The following is a 24384-nucleotide window of genomic DNA, read 5'->3' as shown; positions in this document are numbered from 1 at the left end:
CTAGCACAGAACTGCAGCTCAGTAAATGTGGGTTAAAGGGGTGACCGAGTAAATTAATATCCCCAGACAAGAGCAGGAAGCCGTAGTCAGCTCCAAGGAAGAGGGTGGGGAGGTGAGGGTCTGCGTCACCTCCTCTTCATAATCTTTTTTTTTTTTTTTTTTTTTTTTTTTTTTTGCGGTACGTGGGCCTCTCACTGTTGTGGTCTCTCCTGTTGCGGAGCACAGGCTCCGGACGCGCAGGCTCAGCGGCCATGGCTCACGGGCCCAGCCGCTCTGCGGCATGTGGGATCTTCCCGGACCGGGGCACGTGTCCCCTGCATCGGCAGGCGGACTCTCAACTACTGAGCCACCAGGGAAGCCCCCACTCTTATATATTTTGGTCTACCTCTTTAATCATGAACTGACAGAGTTTATTTAAATTCACCTACAACTATTGTTGTAGTGCTGTCTACCAGCATTTAAAAAACATTGAGGTGTAATTGGCATGTAACATTTTACTAGTTTCAGCTGTACAACGTATTGATTCGATATTTGTATATATTGTGAGATGATCACCAAAATAAGTCTGGTTAACGTCCGTCCACATACATAGTTACAATTGTTTTGTTCCTGTGATGGGACCTGTTTCAAATGCTTTACGTGTACTGGCTTATTTAATCCTCACAACAGCCCTCTAAGGCGGGTTAAATGTGTTAATATTTACAAAATGAGTCAACACTTAATAAGCGCTCACTCAATAAATAAATGAATTAATAACTAAGCGAATGCCTAAAGAAAATGCCATTTTAATCCTCCTTTTATAGACCAGAAAGCTGAAGGACTCAGCTGTGGTCCCTTGGGCAGTAGTAGGTGGAGCTGGGATCTTTTCTTTGATCATCTAATTCCTCTGCTCTCTTGTAACATTGCTGAAGCAGGACCTTGATGCCAGAAGCCCAGCCTTTGGGATTCAACAGCTTGGCTGATGAGAGAGCTGCCTCGTAGCCACAGTCTGTGTGACGGTTTGTTCTTTCCTTTGTGACAAATGGCCCTGAAACTCAGCCATATCTGTGCATCCAGGATTGTTGATGGTTAAAGGTCTGCTGTACCACATGGTGTTCTATGTCTATATATCTGGTCTCTGACTCTCAGTTTTCTCATTTATAAAATGGAGATGATTATGTTTTTCTTGCAGTGAACTGCTGTAAACAGTAGAGATAACATAATAATGGGACTGCATTAGGCTCAGAAAACAGTTGTTATTGATGCTGTTTTTATTATGGAACACCTAAGCTGATTATTTGCCAAATATAGTGGCTCTTCACTTTGGGGGGAAAGGTTTTTAAGAATCTTATGAAAGGTATGGATTTAATGCACCTATATATGTACATAACATTTTGGATATAATTTCATAGTAGGAATGCCAGATAAAATATGCCCAGGCTGCCCAGTTGAATTTGAATTTCAGAGAAACAGTAAATACTTTTTTTTTTAGTATAAGTATATCCCAAATATTGCATGGGTCATATTTATACTAAGAAATTTTTCACTGTCTCATCTGAAATTCGAATTTAATGGGGTGTCTCGTGGTTTTAATTTGCTAAATCTGGCAGCCCTATTTCATAGACTGAGAAGTGATAAAGGCTATCATGATCCTGTCCCCAGGGAAACACACACGCACGTGCACACAGACACATGTACACCCATACCCACACCCACAGAACTTTGCATACATTTCAGGGAGTCCTGCTCTGAGGGATTCTCACTCACCAGGAGTCTTGGGAATCAGACATCGCACAAAGTGAGGACGGGTGCTTCTTAAATTGGCCATCAATTTGTTTAAATTTTCCTGGGACACAAACCAGAAGAAGCACATTTACCTTAGCAAACGCCATTGCACTGGGCAGAAATACAACCGAATGTGGAAGTTGCCAAAAAACAAACCCTGAACACAGTGGACACAGTCTGGAAAGAGGAGCCCTTCTTCTTCCCGCCCTTCTTGCTCACCCTGGCGTCGCCTGGAGACGGACACAGAGGGTGTGTCTGGTGAGTCCTGAGGACATAGTGGTGGCCTTTCCTACCCACCTGCCCCACCAGTTTTATTGAGATGTAACTGACATATAACACTGTATATGTTTAAGGTGTACAACATAATGATTTGATATATGTATATATTGCAGAATGATCACAGCATTAAGTCTACTTAACATCTATCCCTTCACTTACAGTTTCTTTTTCTTATGATGAGAGCTTTTAAGCTCTACTCTCTTAGCAACTTTCAAATATACAGCACAGTGTAATTAACTACAGTTACCATGCTGTACTTTACAACCACAGAACTTACTTATGTCATAACTGGAAGTTTGTACCTTTTAACCCCTTTCCCCCAGTTCTCCCACCTCTCAGCCGCCACCTCTGGCAACCACAGATCTGATCTCTGTTTCTATGAGTTTGGTTTTTTAAGATTCCACATATACATGAGATTATACAGGATCTGTCTTTCTGTGTCTGATTTATTTCACATAGCATAATGCCCTCAAGGTCCATTGTTGCCAATGGCAAGATTTCATTCTTTTCTATGGCTGAATAATATTCCATTATATATGACCTTTTCTTTATCCATTTATCCATCAATGGACACTTAGATCATTTCCATGTCTTGGCTATTCTAAATAATGCTGCAATGCACATGGGGGTATCTCTTTGGGATAGTCATTTCATTTCCTTTGGGTATATACCCAGAAGTGGAGTTGCTGGATCATATGGTAGTTCTATTTTTAATTTTTAAAGGAATCTCCATACTGTTTTCTGTAGTGGCTTCACAAATTTACATCTCCACTAACAGTGTACCGTTTTGTCAGTGGTGGCCTTTCTAAACCACTTCCTCCAAACCCTGAAGTGAGAGTTTGGTTTTCTTTTGACGTAGGAGAGCTGAGGGTTTTTTGGTTTGTTCATTTCTGTATTCTGCTTCTTAAAATTCCTCCAAACTACTCAGATTTGGGGACACTGATTTTTATCACTGTGGGAACGGAGTGGGGTGGGATATGGGTGGCATTTAACTGGGAGTATAATTTAGGCTCTCTGTATCCAAGGAGAATCTTTTCCTTTAGACATCAGACATGAAATCCAACTGAATAGTTGGCAAGATTGTGATGTTCCTCTTGGTGAGTGTGGTTTCTTTCATGAGTGTCCCTTTTAAAAATTCTTGAGTCCCTGTTTATCTCTTCATGAGGAAGTAACTGAAAGTAATAACAACTGAAGTTTCTCAGAATATTCTACAAGTCCATTTTTTTCTTGTCTAAAAGGAACAGCCCAACTTAATGAGGCATCAGTGATATTGGGTCTACTTTTTCTGAATGGCTCAATTTCAGATTTATCTTCTGATATGTAATCAAGATTCAGCCCTTGGGGAAATTTCATGTCTCATTTCCCCTACCCTCCTCTCACTCCACCCTTTTGTCCCCAGGGTCTAGCATGACCATGTGTTTGGGGGGGGAGGAGAGGCAGGAGAGCCACTTCCCCAGGTTCATGCCTACACAGGAACTTACGTTTAGAGTCCTGGCATCATTGCTAAGTCAGGTTATGCAATACAGTTATAGAGATGCCCTAATTAGATTTGAAGACGATGGTGTTCATCATTCAAGTTTAAAGTTATGCCCATCTTTATATTATACTGCCCAATACACTAGACATTAATTGTAAAAAATTATCTAATGAATGATTATATTGCATGAATTAAAAGCATTAATCTGTTAAATTAATGCATTTAAAATAGTCCATAATTTTTAAACCTTATTCTGGAAATTACTTTAAAAATATATAGGTAATCTTAATAAGTGATACTGGCTTGTGCAGCCATTTGGGAAAATGGTCTGGAAGTTCCTCCAAAAGTTAAACATAGAGTTACCATATGATTCAGTAGTTCCATTCCTAGGTATGTACCCCAAAGCATTAACAATATCCACATAGAAACTTCTATAAAATGTTCATAGCAGCATTATTCATAGTACCCAAAAGTAGAGAAAACATAAAGGTCCATCAACTGATGAGTGGAAAGACAAAACTGTGTTAAGATCCACGCAGTGGAATATTATTCACCTATAAAAAGAAATGAATTGCTGACACTTGCCGCAACATGGACGCCTGAAGAACGTTAAGCTAAGTGAAAGAAGCCAGACACAAAAGACCATACAGTGTATGATTCCACTTACATGAAACATCCAGCATGGGCAAATTCATAGAGACAGAAAGTAGTTTGGCAACTGCCACAAGCTGGGAAGGAGGCAGGTGGAAAGTGACTGCTAAAGGGTTACTGGTGTGATGAAAATGTTCTGCAATTACGTACTGGTAATGGTTGCACAACCCATAAATATACCAAAAACCGCTGAATTTTTTTTTTTGATAAATTTATTTATTTATTTTATTTTTGGCTGTGTTGGGTCTTCGTTGCTGTGCACGGGCTTTCACTAGCTGTGGTGAGCGGGGACTCCTCTTCATGGTGGTGCGTGGGCTTCTCATTGCGGTGGCTTCTCTCCTTGCGGAGCACGGGCTCTAGAGCGCAGGCTCAGTAGCTGTGGCGCAGGGGCTTAGTTGCTCCACGGCATGTGGGATCTTCCCGGACCAGGGCTCAAACCCATGTCCCCTGCATTGGCAGGCGGATTCTTAACCACTGCACCACCAGGGAAGTCCCACCACTGAATTTTTTAAAGGGTGAATTTTATGCTATATGAATTATATCTCAGTAAAAAAAAACCTATTAAAGAATGTGGTATTGGCTATTGTGTCCACTGGGAGGCCCTGTTCACCTCCGTAGAACCTAATCTCTTTAAAAAAATTTTTTTTTCAACTTAAAAACATTAATTTATTTTTTATTGAATGAAAATTTCTTTAAATTCTACAGTGCTTTACAATTTTCACAAGTTTCACAACGTCATTTCATATAATCTCATAATAACCCTTTTTCCCTCCCACCCTTGTATTGCCCCTCCCCCTTCCCTCTCCCCACTGGTAACCACTAGTTTGTTCTCTATATCTGTGAGTCTGCTTCTTATTTGTTTTATTCACCAGTTGGTTATACTTTTTAGATTCCACATGTAAGTGATATCATACAGTATTTATCTTTCTCTGTCTGACTTATTTCACTTAGCATAATGCCCTCCAAGTCCATCCATGTTGCTGCAAATGGCAAAATTTCATTCTTTTCTATGGCTGAGTAATATTCCATTATATATATATATATATATATATATATATATATATATCTCACATCTTCTTTATCCATTTATCTGGTGATGGACACTTAGGTTGCTTCCATACCTTGGCAATTGTAAATAATGCTGCTATGAATATTGGAGTGCCTGTATCTTTTCCAATTAGTGTTTTTGTTTTTTTTTTTTGGATATATACCCAGGAGTGGAAATGCTGGGTCATATGGTTAGAGCTTGATCTCTTAAGGAAGAGGAAGAATAGAAGTAGGAGAAAGAAAAACAGAGATCAGAGACAGACAAATAAATCAAGCTCAACGTGAAGCTCATGTCCAGCTACTGGTTCTTCATGAGTTATGAGTAATTACACAGAGTTTCCACAGGGGGAATTAAAAAAAAATTTCACCTGCTTCTGCACCAGCATAGTTGGAAAAAAGGAAGGACAGCAGCTTCAGCGAAGACTTCTGGTACAGGCCGACCACCATCTCGTTCAGGGGTTCCTTGTTCTGGTCCAGCCACCCGGCAACGTTGTAGTCCACAGTGCCTGCGTAGTGGACCAGGGAGAAGTGGGCCTCAGCCTTGCCTTTGGCAGGCTTGGGCTTCTGGAAGTTGTTGGACTTGCCCAAGTGCTGGTCATACAGCTTGTTCTTGAAGGAGGTGTCTGTGGCCTTGGGGAACATGCACTCCTCTTCCAGGATGGAGAAGATGCCCATAGGCTGGAAGGAGGATAACAGACTATCCTCAGCATTTACTAGTACATCCCAATGACTCCATCATCTGTAGGAGTCAAGGACAACTTCTTTGGTGCTGTCACTCTGTTACTAGGAACACTGGGATGTAAGTACTGTGAGAACAAGGCTGTTGGTCTGTTTGGTGCGATGACAGAACAGTGCTCGACATATGGTAGGTGCTAATTTAGTATTTGTTGAACAAAAGAGCATGGAATGAAATTGCATGTATATAAATGTAGCTCACTGTGAGGTAATAGAAAATATATATATTGGTCTCTGTCCCTGTTTCCTGGCACAGAGCTTCTAAAGCCTTTGTAATTTTCCTTAGTGATAAGGGTACTAGGGGCATCTGTTGTTCTGTTGAGGTGACTCTGGGTGCGCTCCTGGATGGGGGCTGGTCACCAGAAAGACCAAGCCACGATTAGGAGCTTGGGATTTTCAGTCCTCTCCCCGCATCCTCCAGAGAGGGGAGAGGGGCTGGAAATGGAGTTAATGATCGATCGTGCCTACATGGGAAGCCTCCATAAAATCCCGATCGTAGGTGGTTCTGAGAGCTTCCGGGTTGGAGAACACATCCACATACCGATAGGGTGACACACGCCAGCCCGATGGGAACGGAAGCTCCTGCACTTGGGACCCTCCCTTGCCCCCTGTATCTCTTCATCTGGCTGTTCATCTGTATCCTTTATCATATCCTTTAATAAACTGGTAAACGTGAGTAAGTGTTTTCCTGAATTCTGTGAGCCCCTTCAGCAAATTAATTAAACCTGAGGACGGGGTTGTGCGAACGTTCGATTTGTAGCCCAGTAGGTCAGAGGTTGTAGGGCACCAGGGACCTACTGCTTGTACTTGGCATCTCTGGGTAGATAGTGTCCGAGTTGACTTAAATTGTAGGACACCCAGCTGGTGTTGCAGAGAATTGCTTGTCGTTGTGAGGAAAAACCTCCACACATTTGGTGACCAGAAGTATCAAAAACGAAGCGTCTATGTGAGTGGTAAAGGAAGTTCACAGGAAAGAAACACGCAGTAGGAGAGAACTGGGTTTTTCCCTACGTAGGAAGGAAAAAAGCTGAGTTTTCGCCAACTTACTCACTTTTAGCAATAGATTTACCAAAAATGTAAAGTTGGATACTTAGACATAAAATCACATGGGTAATAGTTTAAGCAATAAAATCTGGGTTTCTCAGTAGCCACCTTAGGAAGATAGGCTTCCAACATGACCAGTGCTCAAAATGTGATGGGAATTCCTTTTTAAAAATGTATGTCATCTGCTTTTTTTTTTTTTTTTTTTTTGGCTGTGTTGGGTCTTCGTTGCTGCGCATGGGCTTTCTCTAGTTGCGGCGAGCGGGGGCTACTCTTTGTGGCCGTGCGTGGGCTTCTCTTGTTGTGGGGCATGGGCTCTAGGCACGCAGGCTTCTGTAGTTATGGCACGCGGGCTCTAGAGCGCAGGCTCGGTAGTTGTGGCGCACGGGCTTAGTTGCTTCGCCGCATGTGGGATCTTCCCGGACCAGGGCTCGAACCCATGTCCCCTGCATTGGCAGGTGGATTCTTAACCACTGTGCCACCAGGGAAGCCCTTGCTTTTTTCATAGTAACATTCCTCCAGGAAGCCCACTGCTCCATGGTCCTCCTCCTGGGGTCTTTGGACAAGTCAGGTATGTATGAAATGCCCAGTCACCCCTGGGCTCCATGCACATTCTCAGGGGTAACTGAGCCCTGGAATCTTAATCACCCACACACCTCTTTAAGTGTCTGAACAGATTCTGTGTGCTTTCCAAACATTTACCCTTTCTGCACAGGGAATTCAGCTATCTGAAGGCTCAGAGCCTGGGGGAGTGGGTTTAGGGGAGCCAATCCATTAGCAGAAAAGAGTTAGAGCAAAGAGGTGGTCGTCCAACCAAGGCGGAGCTGTCCCTGGAGAGCAGCGTTTCTTTACCTTCTCGAGGAGCTCCATGCAGGCGGCCAGGTCCATCCGGTAGTCGATGAACTCCCACTCGATGCCCTCCTTCTTGTCCTCCTCCTGCTCCAGCACGGACATGTGGTGGTTGAAGAACTGCTGCAGCTTCTCGTTGGTGACGTTGATGCACAGCTGCTCCAGGCTGTTGAACTGGGTATTTCGAATACCAAAGAGTTGGAGTGAGTTTGGAAAATCCAGTGGAGACTCAGCAGAGCAGACACAAAGCGGAAGGGTGCTTTGAGGCTTGTCATTGATGCAAACAACTCGCGTCAAAGATCTCAAAGCCAGTGATGTCCAAGACCCCAGTGAAGTACTGCCTGGGCTGCTTGGTGTCCAGCTGCTGGTTGATGCAGGTGACCACCCACAGGAACATCTTCTCGTAGACGGCTTTGGCCAGAGCGCCCACCGAATTGGTCACCTTGAAAAAACGAACATCCACTCAACCCTCAAATGAATGTTTTTATGATTGTATGAAGTTGAAACAGACAAAGTTCACGTCTTGAAAGTCAAGAGCAGCTGGAGATTGGCAATTTCATATATTTCAGTCTAATATTACATCTATCTTGAGACATCTGCTCCGTTCCATGAGGTCTATCCCATTTACAAAGATCGTTTTCTCCCAACCTTGGTTATAACACGTGACTCTAGCCCCGGCCACACCTCATTGAACCAGAGGTGGACATTTGGTCCAAGTTGGGCTAAACAGAGTGTCTCTCCTGAGAATTTGGAATTGGGATCAAAAGATGCTGGTCTCAGTCTCAGGGTGGGGCTGGAACCACGGAGATGTAAACTTGGGAGTTCTGGGGTGGCCGCGGGCAGGAGAGGTTCCTAGGAAGCTCTAGGAGAGGTTGCTAGAACACTAGGTGTTCACCTAGTGAGAACACAACAGAGCAGGAGAGAGAAGACAGCCTGGAGCTGTCTTGCCAGAGAGGCTGCCTGGCTCTGGAGGGCTCTTCACTTCCTGGCTGCAGACCCTCATGGCACCCAAGGCACTCCTTGAGTTACCCCTGAGGCCTGAGAATGAATTCCCCCTTCATGGTGAGGCCAGTTTCATATGTGTTTCTGATTCCTGCAACCGAAAGAACTTTAGGATGGTGGTTAAAATAGCAAAATACGTGAGTCATTCGGATACAGAGCATCTCCATTACCTGCTGGACATTTTGCCCTTTAGTGACATATTCGTTCCCAACCTTCACCCTTGGACAGCACAGGCCTTTCAGCATTTCTGCAGAATTCAGACCCATCAGGTACCCAGCTTTGTCAGCCACTGAAGGAGGAGGAGAAATGGTGTCACACAGACAGCAGCTGCTAAAACAGCCAATTAGGCCCTGGGTCCTCTTAGAAGTATTTTCTATAATCCTTTTGGATGTTTTTATGTTTTCCTACACGCCCCAGGGCTGGCCTTGACTAATGGAGTTTCAACCCCATAATCCAGGGTCCTGGGTTTTCGAGAACTTTCACTTTGCCTTCTAGATACAATCTTTAGAAATAGGTTGATCTTGACTTACTGATATTTAAATTTCATTAAAAACATATTGTTATGTAGTATTGTTGGAGTCTGATAATACAGCAACATGGTATATGAGTAAAGGAAGTACCATTTGGACAGTTAATATAAGTTCAGCACCTTCCTAATTTCTGCAAAGTGCCCTGCTAATAGCTGAGAGAGAAGTACGAAACCTTCACCCCACCTGCAAGTATTTGGAGATGGTCAAGCTCAGTTGAATGTGGGCAATTTCATATAGTTCACTAGGAGTTCAGTTGACTTTGGGATGGACCGGGCTGCCTGCATTGAGCTCATAGAAAAGGTAAAGAAACGCTGCTTCCCAAGGACAGCTCCTCCTTGGTTGGGACCGTCGCCTCATTGCTGGTTAGGGAGCCAAGATAAAAAAAATTGCTGGTTAGGGAGCCAAGCTAAGTCCTAAGTTAAGGACTTAGTAAGAGACCAGTTGTGTGTTTCACTCTTTGCTCAAACCATCCCTTCTTCCTACTCTGCCCATTTACCATTACTCTTCTGGTTACTTAAACTTGAAAGCTTGGGGTGGTACATCCTTCTTTTTTACCCCTGACATGCAGTGTTGAGAGAGGCATCTAAGTCCTGCTCATTTCACCTTAAAAATAGCTTGCATCTCTATGGTTTCTAAGACTGTAGAATAGTAAAGTGGCAAAGAGCCTGGGTTCAAATTTAGGCTTTGCTCCTTTATGCCTCAGTCTTGCCATCTGTCAACTGGGGGACAGTGACAGTACTTATGTTACTGGGTGGCTGTGAAGCAGTCCTGGTATACAGTAAGCACTCAGCAAACACTGACTTGGGTGGGTAGCATCATCAGAGGAGCTCAGGCCCCGGTTACAGCCACCGTTTTCCCCTTTGCCAGGCTCGTTCTGCTTCTCAACACTGCACACGTGGCTGCCAGGGCTAGAAGAGGGTGTGGGACCAGGGCTGGTAGAGGGTGTGGGACCATACATATCCATATGGTCCTCCTGCGCTGAGGAGCCTGAGGCATTTTTTCCCTACATTCCACACTCTGGGTGAGCATGACTACAGATGGATTGATTCCAGGCTGTCACACATACTCCGCTGCTGCTTGGAGTGTCAGCGGCTTCTGGTGTCTATCACATACATTCTAAACCATTTATCCTGGCACTCAGGGCCTTTCCAAACTGAGGCCAAAATAATCGCTTTTTAATTCCCATCTCTTACAAATCCACTACACATATCGTCTTCTATAGCCAAAGTGGACCACTCTCTGCTTCTCTGTCCCCATCACATCCCTTCCTTAGCCCCCTTGCTCATCATTTCTTCTGCTTAGATTGCCTGCCCCCCCACCTTTTAGGATCCTACCCATCTTTCAAAGTCCAAGCCAATGACCCCACCTCCCCCAGGAAGCTTTCCCTGACTACCCCAATCAGAAGGGCTCCTTGCTCTGAACACGGTGAATTTTTCTCCTGTTACTTCCCGTGCACCATTGGGAGGACGATGCACCCGTGGGTGTACATTTCCTGTATAATCCCCTTCACTTGAGTGTGGGTGGAACCTGTGAATGTAATGAGATATCACTCCCATGATGAGGTTACTAATCAGTTGACTTTGAGTTAATAACAAGGGAGACCATCCTGAACAAACCTAAGTGGATCAGGAGAGCCTTTATGGACAGTGACAAAGTCATGTATATTTTCCTGGCCTTTAACTCATGGCTATCGTTCCTTTTTATCAGCTGGGGTGCCAGACGCACTGCTTCACGCAGTGTGGGGATGTTATCAAAAGGTAGAATTATTAGGGATGAACCAGCCTTTGACTCTGGGAGCTTGTAAGATGAAGTGCTGGAGGCATGCGGCATGCAGGGTATATGGCGATGGGTCTGGCCGTCGGTCAGCCCCTACACTGCCCTCTACTCTGTTTCCAGCCTCTTTGGGATGAGGCAGAGGCCTGTGGTGAGGTCATCCAGGTGAGAGTCATGGGGAGGAAGATTTGTTCACCAGTCCTTGGTTCAGGGTCAGTTCAACAGATGTAGGAGGCGGAAGAGAAAGAGATAGGAGGGAGAAATTTATCTGCCACCTAAACTGGCAGCTAATTAATTCAGGTTAATTAATTTATTAACCTGAATTAATGGCTGCCTAACCAAGGTTCTTATTTTAGGCTCAGTGAGTAGGACGATATTCTGGATATTAATAATGATATGTAAGCACAGAAAGAAAGTGAAATTCACTCAACCATCATAAATGTCCACCCTAAAATAACAGGTCAACTGACGGTGAGAGATACTGGACAGAGATTATTCACTTATGAGATGATGCTCTTGTTTTCTAAGGAATCTCCACTAAATGATTCCTTGACCAAGTGAATGGACTTCCCCAGCGCATGTTCAAAAAGCTTTGGACAACCCAAATTCAGTTTGTATGGTTTTCCAAGAGCAGCTCTTGAGAGGAACACAAGGTTTATCTCCTGTGGCCCAGTCCACACGTGAACGCAGGGGGAGAGGCAAACCTCTGTCCCCTTCCCAGACGTGGTACCTTCGGTGCCGTCTGGCTCTGCCTGCACTTCCCGCTGTTTCTGCTTGAATTTCGTGTTCCCGTAGTGCATCATGGCGCCTGTGAGCTTGTAGATCCCAACTTCCTCCTCTGAGCTGAGGCCCAGGATGTCAGTGTCATTCTGGGAGTTAGAAAAAAAGGACAGCCGTCACAGCAGGCCTCAGGGACCCAAATGCTGCTTTTCCCCGGCATTTTGTATAGCACGTGAGACAGCATTTACCCCAGTAAGTGGATGACAGGTGGGGTATGACAAGTTAGGGCTTAAAAACCGTGTCTTAATTGAACATGTTTGTGTGGGTGGGTGAAGACTATGGGAAGAAAATGTGAATAATCTGATTTTAATCCTTTCCCACTGTGCATAGATGTGGGCACTGTTTTCTGGATGAGAACACTGGGAAACATTGTGTGATGCTGGGAGGATGTACTTTCACGGGCCCCATACCGGAGCTTGCGAACTTCGCATTGCAACCCAGGAATTACAGTGTAGTTCAGCATGGAGATAATATAGCGCCGTAGACTATTAGAACTGGAAGGGAAGATATTTTTCAAATGAGAAAGGAGCTAGATAGGGGGCTAGGCCCTGAGAAATGGAATATTTCCTGCCATATCAGTAAACAAAGGATGTCACAGTCATCAGCGGTTGCAGCCCTCCAACGATTGTGCCACCTAGCAGCCATCAGACGGCAGCCGCTCTCCGGGTGAGCCCTGAGGAAACTCAGGATGTGAAAACACGGGATACTGGCCCCAGATGGCTGAGGTGCATATCAAAGGAGTGATTTCGGTGAGCTCAGGCTCTTGCAACTTCCCACACATAGAAAAGTGCTAAATTCCTTAACTTGGGATTGCTGGTTTTCTTTAACTAACAGTAACCTTTTGATGTTCAGACTACCTGCCCTTTGTGGCAAAACTTCTGTATAACCTGGCTCCCCCCTCACCTCCTCGGGGCACTTCTCTCAGGGTTACTTGAGATGCTGCCTCCTGGGCTTGAAAGTCCTAAAAATTCCCACCAAATAAAACATAACTCTCAACTTTTAGGTTGTGAATATTTTTAAAGTTGACAGCACCATCCCTATGTTATCTCATTAAGTCCCTATGAGAACCTTATAGGTGTGCAGATTTTTTCCAAATTTCTGGGTGAAGAACTGAGGTTCTGAGGGACCTCCCTGCAGGGAGGATGTGATAAAAAGGGGATGGGAGCAGCACTGGGTCACTTCAAAGCCTATAACAGATGCTGGTTTGATTTTATAACCTCTTGTTCTGTCACAATGGTTTTAAACTGGAAAATCCTTTTCTGGGGTATACATATGATTGTGTAGCAGGGTTTGCAGCCCAAGCCTAAGCAATGCCCAGGGGTGGAGTTGAAACATGTCTGGATGTGTCAGGTAAGCTGGTGGGACAGACCATGGTATTGAAGCGTGAGGCACTCTTGGGGTGGCGCCCCCTTGTGGAGGAGGGAGAGTCCACGCCAGGAGCTGACAGAGGGGAGGAGAGATTCTGAGGCCCTGAATTGTATCCCATCCCAGCTGATGCATATCTGTGTCCTAGGAACGGGCGGCTGCGGGAAACTAGAGAAAGAACTTTCTTTCGCTAAGTGCTGAAAGGAAGCAGGTGAGAGCGCGACTGCGTGGGAGCCTTCTGGAGAACGCAGTCACTCGGAGGCAACAATCCCCCTCCATCTGGCCATAAACCATCACCCTGGAGAAGCTCCGTGGGAGGAAGGAGCAACAGAAGCCCTGACGGCAGGGATCTCTGGTGAGGACCTGAGATACTCTGGGGACTTTGAGAATTCCTTAGGAGGGCCTTTCGGGGGGGTGGGGGAGGGTGGCTGGAGGCCTTGTATCAGTCACTAACCCTCCTCCCCAGCTGGTAAAGACTGGGGAAAGCTGGTTAAGAATATATAATAGCCAGACTAATGTAAAATGAAGTTTGTTTGACCATGAACATTTTCTCCTTGCCTTAAAACAATTAGCATCACCTGGAAATGTCACAGAATGAAGGCCAGGGAGCTGGGCCCTGGGCAGGAGCCCCTGGGGTGTTGGGCGAGACTGCTTTCCAAAAGCTTTTAGAGCTTCCGTGAGGGCAGAGCCAGCAGGGGTAGAGATTAATTGCACTGAGATGGGTGTATTTTCGTTAAAAATGCAAGTTCTGGGGTTGGGCAGATCTGGGTTCCGACTGTCGTTTACAAACTGTCTTCGAGCAAATTGTGTGTTTTTTTCCTAAGACTCAGCTTCTACCTTTATGAAACGGGGGTCACAGTGGTGCTGATGCCAGAGGTTTCGTTGAGGCGAAGCTCTTTTCTCAGTTCCCAGCGCGCGTAAGTGCTCAATGCACTTAGTTAATATTATAGTTATTGACCCTGGAGATACTCCCCAGAGCTAAAGGCCAGAGGCCTGACAGGTGTGTGAGCCCAAGGTGGCAGGTAGCCGGAGGAATGGAACGGCTACTGCAGGGCGGGACTCTTTTTCTCCTGCGTTAGACTTTCCTGTATTTTCTAGATTTTCTTAAAGAGCTATGTAGATGGTTTTGTACCCTGAAACCTTCCAACAAAACCTTTAAAGACCTTATCCATGCAAACATTTACTCTAAAAAGCTGGCGAGTGGAACTGAAGGCCTATTTTGGAGAACTTTCTGTATTCCCATTTCTGGAATCTTCTGAAATGGAACCAAGTGGGGGAGGGGTGTGATCTGTACTAATTCTCTGAGCTCTTGGGTCTAATCGCTGAGCATCCCTGCATCCCAGCTGCCTCCTGAGATCATGGGTACCTCTCAGTTCATAAATTCAACAATTCCTTACTTAAGTAAAGAAACACACAAAATACATCAGTGGCCAACAGTTCCTCGCTGTCGTCAATAGTGGCCACAGTGACCTCTCCTTGGCTCACAAAGGGGACGTCAAAGGGGTAGGTTGAAATGAGAAGCAGGTCTGTGAAGCAGAAGGATCCCTTTAGCATCTTATGCACAACTGACTCTACGTTTTTTTCCAATGTGATCGATTTGGAAGATGAGAATGAAAACCAAGGAACTTACCGATAAGTTCCGGCTTCGTGTTTGACATGATTTGGTAAAAAATATGATAGCTTCTCTCACGGGATAACTGAACTGTCACCCTGGATTTTTCTAAGAGATCTGAGGTAACAAAAAACGATGTGATTTTAGGGTCCCCAGGAGATGCCTCTGTGGCCAAGTCCAAGGTGCCAGATAGAGTGTTTGGACTCACAGGTTTCAATGTCCGCTGACGCCAGCTTTCCTGTGGCCCCAAAGTGAATGCGAATGAGCTTCCCCCGTCCAAAGACAGATTGAAAAACACAGTTATTTTCTTTATATGGTACTGTAGCCAGCTTCTGTTAGGTACTACTGAGGATGGGTGGGATGTGTCGGGTCGCGGAGGAGGTGATGCCAGAAGCATGAGGTCTTTCCTCCTCTCTGTTTGCTTGGCATCTGGTCCCCACGCCGGCTCAGCTAAGACTCACGTAGCTCTGCCCAAAGCACCTGGCCGTGTTCCTACAGCTCTGAGGATGCCTGCAGGCTCCCTCTCAGGTCTCTGTTCGGGACTACCTCACACCTGACTGTCTCCTTGGCCTTTATCCCGCTCAAACTCTTTATAACACCTTTGAACTGACAACCTGGTTGGACTATCTGACTTTTTTTTTGCCTCTGAATGTTACTTCTGAGATTTCTTGCCTCAGTTTTCCTTACTACTTACTACATGCAAACCTAGCGCCCAGGCCAGGCCTCCTGGCTCCCAAAAGACCCACTCAGCCCTTGGGTTCCTCCAATCTCGGGGAGTAAGACGTGAAATTATATATAGTATATGTGTGTGTGTGTGTGTGTGTGTGTATATACTCCCTTCTTACGTCACCCGCTTAATTGGTCGCTACCACCCTGTGAGCCAATATGAGGGCAAAAATATTGCCTTGCTTGTTCACCCACAGACCCTGGAATGTAGTACGTACTCAGTAGTTTTCTCAGTATTTTCTGAATGAAGCCTAAGAAGAATTAATGAAGGACCAGTGGAGGTTTATGTGAATTATGTGTTCGCTCTTCAGGAGTTCTAGCTGCTGAATGGAAATGCCTCTGGGTACCTGCTCTACTGGCCGGTGGAATTAGATAGGAGACTGGATACTTGTTTATTTGCCAGTGTCGGAAGTAAATGCCTCTTTGGTTGAGCTAAACCTAAGTGAAACATTGAAGGATGGGACATATCCTTCAATATCTTCAGTATCAACTTCTTCCCAATTTTTTTTTTTTTTTTTTTTTTTTTTTTTGCGGTATGTGGGCCTCTCACTGTTGTGGCCTCTCCCGCTGCAGAGCACAGGCTCCAGACGCGCAGGCTCAGTGGCCATGGCTCACGGGCCCAGCCGCTCTGCGGCATGTGGGATCTTCCCGGACCGGGGCACGAACCCGCGTCCCCTGCATCGGCAGGCGGACTCTCAACCACTGCGCCACCAGGGAAGCCCAACTTCTTCCCAGTTTTTGAGCTCTGCTGCCTCCACCAGGTTTTCCCTCCTCCCAGCACCCCCTGGCCTGGAGAAGGTCAGAGCTGCTAACTAACTTCACGCTATGGTTTTCATGGCTCATACGTCAGTGGTTACTGTTCAACGGACTTAGGTATTTTAAAATGCTTCCACCCGAAGAGACCAATTTTAGCACAGAGAAGTCATTTTGTACTTGTGGAATTTGAATCTGGAATCATTGTACCTTCAGGATGCTCTGAGGCGATGCTGATTCGTTAGGGAAGGACAGCTAAATCTTCCTTCGGCTGGGAATAAGACAAAATGTTCTTTGAAGGGTTATCAGAATATCCCGGTATAGTCTACGTGGGGGTAGACTAAGGCCAGGAATATCCTAGTTTATGTGGCCATTTTTCATATGCAGCAATGGAGGAGAGCGTTTTCTTTCTGGGGGTCATTGACAATTGGACTGAGTCTTACGAATCTCGAGGAGTTGTCATTCCTCACGGTCTTGGCCTTTCTAAAGGCCTCCAGGAGGGGGTTGGCCTGGATGATCTGGTCTTCCAGGGTTCCCTAATAATAAGTGAGAAGAGGAAAAGAGAGGACTTTGGACATCTTCTGAAGTAACTTCCCAGTGACTCAAAAGTGTGGATGCTCTGGGAAGGGCCCAGGGAGGGATGTCGCCCGGCTCAGGCTGGTGGCAGGTACAGTTGTGCTGAGTACCCACAGGCCCATCCCCACCCCACCCAAGGAGGCTTCAAGGTCCCATCGTAGAAGGGGTCTTAGCACAGCATCAAAGTGGCATCTGGCCACACCAGATTCCAGGTTGGAGCACTACCTGCTACATCTCAATCTCCCAGATGGCCTTTCTTCTCTGATAACATTTTATTATAAATCATGGATTTGTAAAATATAGACCTCTGTTCCTGCATGCACCAGGACCCATTTATATAGATATTCGGGTTCAGAAGTAGAAATAGACTGTGAGCAATGAAAGTGACCCACATGATAGAAACAGTGGTTCTCAAAAAAATTTTTAAGTTGCATGAAATATTTTGTGAGAATTATTACGTAGAAATCCACTTATAGAAAGCAGAGTTTTCACCTTCCTCCCCTTCCCCACATGAGTGCTTGCCTTTCTGACGTCAGAGCTGTCCAGCCCAGTGGTTCTCGAAGTGTGATCCCTGGACCGGCAGCATGAACAATGGGAACACGACAGAAATGCAACATGCCAGGATTTTGCACGTGAGATAGGAATTTCAGTCAGAAATTCTGGGCCTGGGGACCAGCAATCGGTTGTTAACGAGCCCTCCTGGTGATTCTGATGTGCTCTCCAGCTTGAGAACCGCTGGCCTAAACCATTCCTTCTCCAAAGGAGGATGTGGAGTTGCTCAAGGTCACTCGGCTGTTGTTGATGGAGCTGGTGCTAGAGCCTGAGCCCACGAGGTGGAGCCATTTCCCGCCTTGCTCCGTAAACACCCCCTGGGGCAGGACCTCGTGCTGTGCATCTCTGTTGGCACAAAGCCCTGCGAACACTTGGTGCTCACCTGGGAGTTAAGGTATACTTATTCCAGCAAGCCTTCCAGGTGCAGGAAGCTGCTCACCTGCATCTTGCCCGGCCGCTGTTCCTTCCTCTTCTCCCCAGTGACCGCAATTGTTGCAAAGTAGTGGACGACACGCTTCGTGTTCACTGTCTTCCCAGCCCCGGATTTTCCGCTGTTGATTTAAAAGTAAGTGAGAGGGACTTCCCTGGTGGTCCAGCGGTAAAGAATCCGGCTTGCAATGCAAGGGACGCGGGTTCGATCCCTGGTCAGGGAACTAAGATCCCACATGCCGTGGGGCAACCAAGCCCGCACGCCATAACTACTGAGCTTGCGCGCCTCAATTAGAGCCCACGTGCCACAACTACAGAGCCCACGCACTCTGGAGCCTGCGTGCCACAACTAGAGAAGAGGAAACCCGCACGCCACAACTAGAGAGAAGCCTGTGCGCCACAACGAAGAGCCCACGTGCCCCAACAAAAGATCCCGAGTGCTGCAACTAAGACCCGACGCACCCAAAAATAAATAAAATAAAGTAAAATAAAATAAAGTGAGATACACAAACATAGGGAACAGACTTGTAATTGCCAAGGGGACCAAGGAAAGGGGGAATGGAGGACAAATGGATTGAGAGTTTGGGATTAGTAGATGCAAACTATTATATATAGAATGCATAACCACCAAGGTCCTACTGCATTGCACAGGGAACTATATTCAATACCTTGTGATAAAACGTAATGGAAAAGAATATGAAAAGGAATATATATGTATAACTGAATCACTTTGCTGTACAGCAGAAACTAATACAGCATTGTAAACCAGCTATACTTCAATAAAATATTTTTTTTTTAAAAAGTAAGTGAGGTAAAGGAGAGCAGAAGGAATGGACAGCCCCTTCCAAGTCATCATGGCAAAAACAGTTTACTCACGTGACGAGGATGGACTCGTTGTCTCGATCTAGAAACGCAGAAGGAAGCAGGATGGAGTAAATAAACAACATATAGGCAGGATATACAAATCAGGCAACATTGGGGGTAGACAGAGCCCATGAGTTCTAGTTCTGGCTTCGCCATTAACTAGTGGTGTGATGATTTGGTCATGTCTAGTCTTCTCTGAGACAATTTGGGCAAATTTCCCAAATGCTGGATGTGTAACGTGGGCAGCATGGGAAGTGAACGGTGAGTCCCACAGTGTGAAAGTTATTCATGTTCACAGATCTTTACCTCCTCTCTAGCACTTTCTTATCTCCCTTTTCAACAAAGAAAGCAAGTCTCAGACTTAGAACTTATAAGAAGCCACAGCTTCTAATTAGAATTTCTGGACACTGGTTTGTTGTCATTGCATTTTTCTGTTACCTTTACTTTCTACTTGTGGATAGTGACCGTGGTTTTCCATTGACAAGAGTGTTATAGGTTGAATTGTGTTCCCCCCAACAAATTAATATGTTGAGGCCCTAACTAACCCCCAGTACCTCAAAATGTGACCTTATTTGGAAATAGGGTCATGGCAGATGTAATTAGTTAAGATGAGGTCACACTGGGGTAGGTGGGCCCCTAATCCAATATGACTGGTGTCCTTATAAAAAGACAAATTTGGAGACAGGTGAGAACACAATGTGAAGATGAAATTGCAGATCAAGGTGATGATTCTATAAGCCAAGGGATGCCAAAGCTGGCCAGCAAACCGTTGGAAGCTGGGAGCGTGGCCTGGAACACATTCTCCCTCTCGGCCCTCAGAAGGAACCAACCCTGCTGACACCTTAATCTCAGACTCCCAGGCTCCAGAGCTGTTGTCACAATGCATTTCTGTTGCTTAGGCCACCCAGTGTGTAGTACTTGGTTACGGCAGTCCTAAGAAACTACTACTAATAGTGATATTATTCTTCCTTTTTTTAAAAAAAATAGTTTTCCTCCGGATCAAAGGGCAGAGTTGTTCGGTTCCTATTTTATTTTTATTTTTGGCCACGCCGTGTGGCAAGGGGGGTCTTAGTTCCCTGAGCAGGTATCGAATCCGTGTCCCCTGCAGTGGAAGCACAGAGTCTTAACCATTGGACCGCCAGGGAAGTCCCTATTCTTCCTTTTTGAAATGGACGGAACTTCAGTCACTATAAGGAAAGATTTTAAATATGCAGAAATGGCCAGGATCGCGAATGTGAAATTGGCATGGCTGAAGTTTGGGCAACATTGTCCTGGATGACTTTTAAGCATCTTCAGATCTCAGATGATTGCTTCTACTTCTTCTCTCTGCACCAAGTCAAATCAGGTGAGAGTTGAACAGACTGAAGTGATGTTAGGCATGACAGGATGACGGTATTACCACATCTCTGCTATTTCATCTGCTATTCTGGGAATTTAAGGAGGAGAAAGAGGGAGCCTGAGAAAACAGGTGAAGGGAAGTTGCTGTGCCCGTTTCTCCAACTTTGCATTCCTAAGTGGCTACTAATATAGTCTCTCTTCCAAGTGTGTTCATGTTGGGGGTTTCTTTGGAGGTGGGGGCAGCGCATGTCCTTGTGCTCCACGTCCACCCCCAGAGAAGCATGTACTTAGCGTGGCTTCAAGAACCGTGACTGGTAATGGAAGATGCTGCGCCCCTGGCTTTCCATCCTGACATCCTCTGCATCTCCTGAGGTCACTTCGGTCATGGCACCATTTGGATGACCAAAGCCTGTGACGGGCTCGAGTAATGAACTAAGAACCAGTACAGGTAAAGGACTTGAATACTTCACTAAAACTATTTTTTTTAATATGCATTAAAGAAATGACTCACCAGTCAGCATGAACTGATAGGTGTTGTCAGAGATGGAGACGAGGTGGGGCAGGGCCTCCTGGCGCTTTTTGCCTCTGTAGGCCGTCACCACCTCGGGGTTGTACACCGGCAGCCGCTTGTAGGGGTTGACGGTGGCACAGGAGAGGCCCGAGTAGGTCTGAGAAAATCAGAAAATTCAATCTATGGTTGTTGATTTTACTCAGAGAAGGGAATGGAATGAAGAGGGGTTGAAGGGCACTCACGTAGATCATCCAGGCTGCGTAACGCTCTTTGAGGTTGTACAGCACTGCTGCCTCGTGCAGGTGGGTCATCATGGCCATGTCCTCGATCTTGTCAAATTTGGGAGGGTTCATGGGGAACACCTGTTCACTGTTCAGAGTGAGTGTCTGGATATTGAGAGGAAAATCACGTGATGAGTGGGAGAGCCGATGTGGTGAGCTACCAGTGTGGTGAAAACGGTGAGATACTGTGGTGAGATTACCCCATTACTGTGGTTAACTTTATGGATCATTTCTGTGCCCAGAGATGATCCGTAAATAACTGTTCCTGATAAATCTAAGTCTGGTCAAAGTGTGTAACCAATTCTGGTCTGAGGCCCCCACGTCAGCGTGCCGTTCTGTGTACCAGAAGCGGTTAGAGGTGTGCAACGTCAGAGAGCCCTTCAGCCTCAGGGTGGTGGGTGGAACTCAGCATGGCCAAGGCCACACTAGCTTGCCTGTGTTTACCCCGTTTGCTATGAGTGCTGCAATGAGCTCAAGCTTGGAATATTGGAAAAAGCTCTTCCAGTGTATTCTGTGCCTCTCCACCTCAATACCTCTGCTCATGTGGGTCCCTTTGTCTGGAATATATCTACATTGAAATTACATCTAGCAACCTTCAAAGCTCTTCTTAAGTGCCACCTCTTCCATGACCTGTTTCTGCTCTCCCCTGTCTTTTCAAGGCTTCCAGAATTCCTTGCACCGCTGCTCTAATAGTTAAAACACCTGGACTTGAAGCATGGTCCATGGCTGAACAGTATTTTGAGACTATTACCTAATTTTCCCCTCTCTGCTTTCCCTTCCCTTTAAGCATACAACTGGCACTCCATTACTCAGGAAAGGTAGAAAATAGGGCATAAAAGTAAGAGAGCCTGTAAGCCTTTCTAGCGTTTGTTTTCCAAAAGCCCAAATCCTTAGGAGAGCTTTGAGGGTCTTACCGAAAAGATAAAAGGGAGATTTGTTGATATGGACCAAATCTCTTGAGGAAAGGAAGCCCTTCTGCCCCACTGCCCTAAACTAGAGAGAGAGAGAGAGAGAGAGAGACACCCAAAATAGCATAAGGGACATGGAAAAATCTGTGTCCTGAAGATTCAGAAACTGGGGCTTGTTTCTTAGCACATCCTTCAGGGGGGCAGTGACACCCCACGTGATATTACTGAAAACGTGGCATGGCTCTGGGGAGGGGACTCCAATAGTAACTCCAGAAAATTTATTTCCGGCCCTGTGAAAAGAGGTTGACACCAGAGGTTAAGTTTAATAATAACAATCATCGTCATCATCATCATCATCTGTCTCGTATGCTTGAATTTGTGAACTGCGATTCATACCCACCATGTACTCTTTTTTTAAAAAACTATTTTATTAATTTATTTTTGGCTGCGTTGGGTCTTCCTTGCTGCGCACAGGCTTTTCTCCAGTTGTGGTGAGCGGTGCGCGGTCTTCTCATTGTCATGGCTTCTCTTGTTGCAGAGCACAGGCTCTAGAGCGCAGGCTCAGTAGTTGTGGCGCACGGGCTTAGTCGCTCCGCGGCATGTGGGATCTTCTGGGCCCAGGGATTGACCCCATGTCCCCTGCATCGGCAGGCAGATTCTTAACCTCTGTGCCACCAGGGAAGTCCCCATACCCACCGTGTACTCTTGATTCCTACACTAGATGATAAACTTTGGGGAAGCAGGACTGAGATGTGCTCACATTTGCAAAGTGATAGACACGGTGCCCTAGACATGATGGGTGTCCAGTAAGTGTTGAATTGAATGGTGCTCTGTAATTCTCTGCATTAAATTAGGCATTGCCTCCGGAGCTCCCTCTGTCAGTCACTCTGCAGCCTAGAGAGTTCTATTCGGTATATTCGCCCATCCGGCAGCAATCTGTATCAGTCTCTCCCTTAAACAGTCCAAACGCTTCCACCACCACCTTCCCCTTTCTCCAAAGCAGACATCATAAAAACTCTCAAAGCCCAAGTCCTCGAAGGAAAGAGCCAGAGCAGAGGTACGTGCCATGGCAGTTTTTACCTGCGGCTTCACTCAGAGGAGGTCAATGTGAGGCTTGTTCTATCTTCAGATTCCTGTGGACCAGCGTGCAATTTCTACTATTCTACTCCAAAGGAAAAGGAGGATGCCCATGTTAGCAAGGACATCTGAGATCAACACTTACCTGGTCGTCGAGGGTCTTGACTGTGACTTTGTCATTTTCCTTGCTCTGGATCATACCTTTCACATAAAATTCATTATCATCCACTGCAAAGCAAGCCTTCTTAGAATCAAATGGGCGATTTTGAGCCTCGATTCTCTCCTTCTCTGATTTCCGCGGGTAGGGAGCTGCTTCTCCAAAAATGACCATCTCCGCATCAGAGCTCATGACTGCAGGGGCTGGGAAGACCAGGGCTGCTGAGTCTGGAGCTTTGGGGAGCTCCATCCTGTTATTTCCATTCAGACAGGGGGCCAGATTCAAAAGTTCCTGGGATTAACCTACGTTCTGAGGAATCCAGGACCTGGTATAGGGGCCTAGAGTGGGCAAGTGGGGGTGAGCTAAAGGGGATATTTTACTCCAAGAAGAAGGTTTGAGGGGACATCTCTTAGTCCAGTTCCAGGTGTGAAAGTCTAAACCAATTAGAGGAAGCCAAGCTGAGCCTAATAAAGGAGGCCTCAGAAAATACTTCCTTAATCACACATCACATTTGAGCATCATGATCTCCGTGGCATTCCCAAATCTTAAGGGTGTCTGAAAAGAATTATTGGAAAGTTGATAATTCCTAGTAGGAAGTGCAGATAGCCCAGTGAAAAGTAATGACTTGAACATAAAGTACTGCCACACTTGTTTAGCCAGTTACAGGCAACAAGGTGATAGGAGACATTATGGCCTAGTGCAATGGTTCCAAACTTTAATATGCACCAGAATTACCTGGAGAGCTTGTTTAAACACAGATTTCTGGGCCTCACCCCCAGAGCTTCTGTTTCAGTAGGTATGGGATGTTGCCTGAGATATGCATTTCTAGCAAGTTCCTAGGCAATGGGACTTGTGTGTGGTCCTTGTGATCCTTGAACATGTTGCATCAGCATCACGGAGGAGTTGTTAGACATTCAGAATCTCAGAACCACCCCGCATTACAAAACCAGAATCTGCACTTTAACAAGATCTCCAGGTGATTTCTAGGCATCGTAGAGTTGAGAAATCCTGGGCTTAAGGCAGGGGTCTCCAAACTTTAGCTATGTGTAGCAGTGTCAGGGTGTGACAGTGTTTAATTAAACACCTGCTTTAGAACTCACTGCTTAGCGTGTGTGTGTGAGTGTGTGTGTGAGTGCATGTGCGTGTATTTATGTATCTTTCTGCCTCTCTCTCTCTGTCCACCCTCCCGCTCATCCCTCCCATCACTTCTTTCCAAACCATCCCCTTTCACAGACCTTCTCTTTATGTGTTTTCCTTGCTTAGAAGCTAGAAATTTTGGCTTAAAGTCCCGGCACTGAACTTGGTCA

The 24384-nt window shown here is 45.7% G+C and overlaps 1 protein-coding gene across 1 annotated transcript in view; it reads right to left on the bottom strand.

Moving 5' to 3' along the window:
• The window catches only part of LOC132511474 (myosin-4-like), a 43343-nt gene extending 20074 nt beyond the window's left edge, over positions 1 to 23269 (bottom strand). Inside the window, 16 exon segments of the mRNA XM_060134653.1 lie at positions 1747 to 1825; positions 1921 to 1994; positions 5587 to 5896; positions 7847 to 8017; positions 8136 to 8285; positions 9016 to 9134; positions 11879 to 12017; positions 14716 to 14819; positions 14924 to 15022; positions 15114 to 15177; positions 16828 to 16920; positions 17952 to 18063; positions 18818 to 18845; positions 20655 to 20811; positions 20897 to 21040; positions 23066 to 23269. Coding sequence (XP_059990636.1) covers positions 1747 to 1825; positions 1921 to 1994; positions 5587 to 5896; positions 7847 to 8017; positions 8136 to 8285; positions 9016 to 9134; positions 11879 to 12017; positions 14716 to 14819; positions 14924 to 15022; positions 15114 to 15177; positions 16828 to 16920; positions 17952 to 18063; positions 18818 to 18845; positions 20655 to 20811; positions 20897 to 21040; positions 23066 to 23269 — 2047 coding nt within the window.
• Between the last annotated feature and the right edge of the window lie 1115 nt (positions 23270 to 24384).

Source organism: Lagenorhynchus albirostris, chromosome 20, assembly GCF_949774975.1.
Source record: "Lagenorhynchus albirostris chromosome 20, mLagAlb1.1, whole genome shotgun sequence".
Lineage (NCBI taxonomy): Eukaryota > Metazoa > Chordata > Mammalia > Artiodactyla > Delphinidae > Lagenorhynchus > Lagenorhynchus albirostris.
The sequence above is the reverse complement of the archived record's forward strand: the minus strand, read 5'-3'. Positions and strand labels throughout refer to the sequence as shown.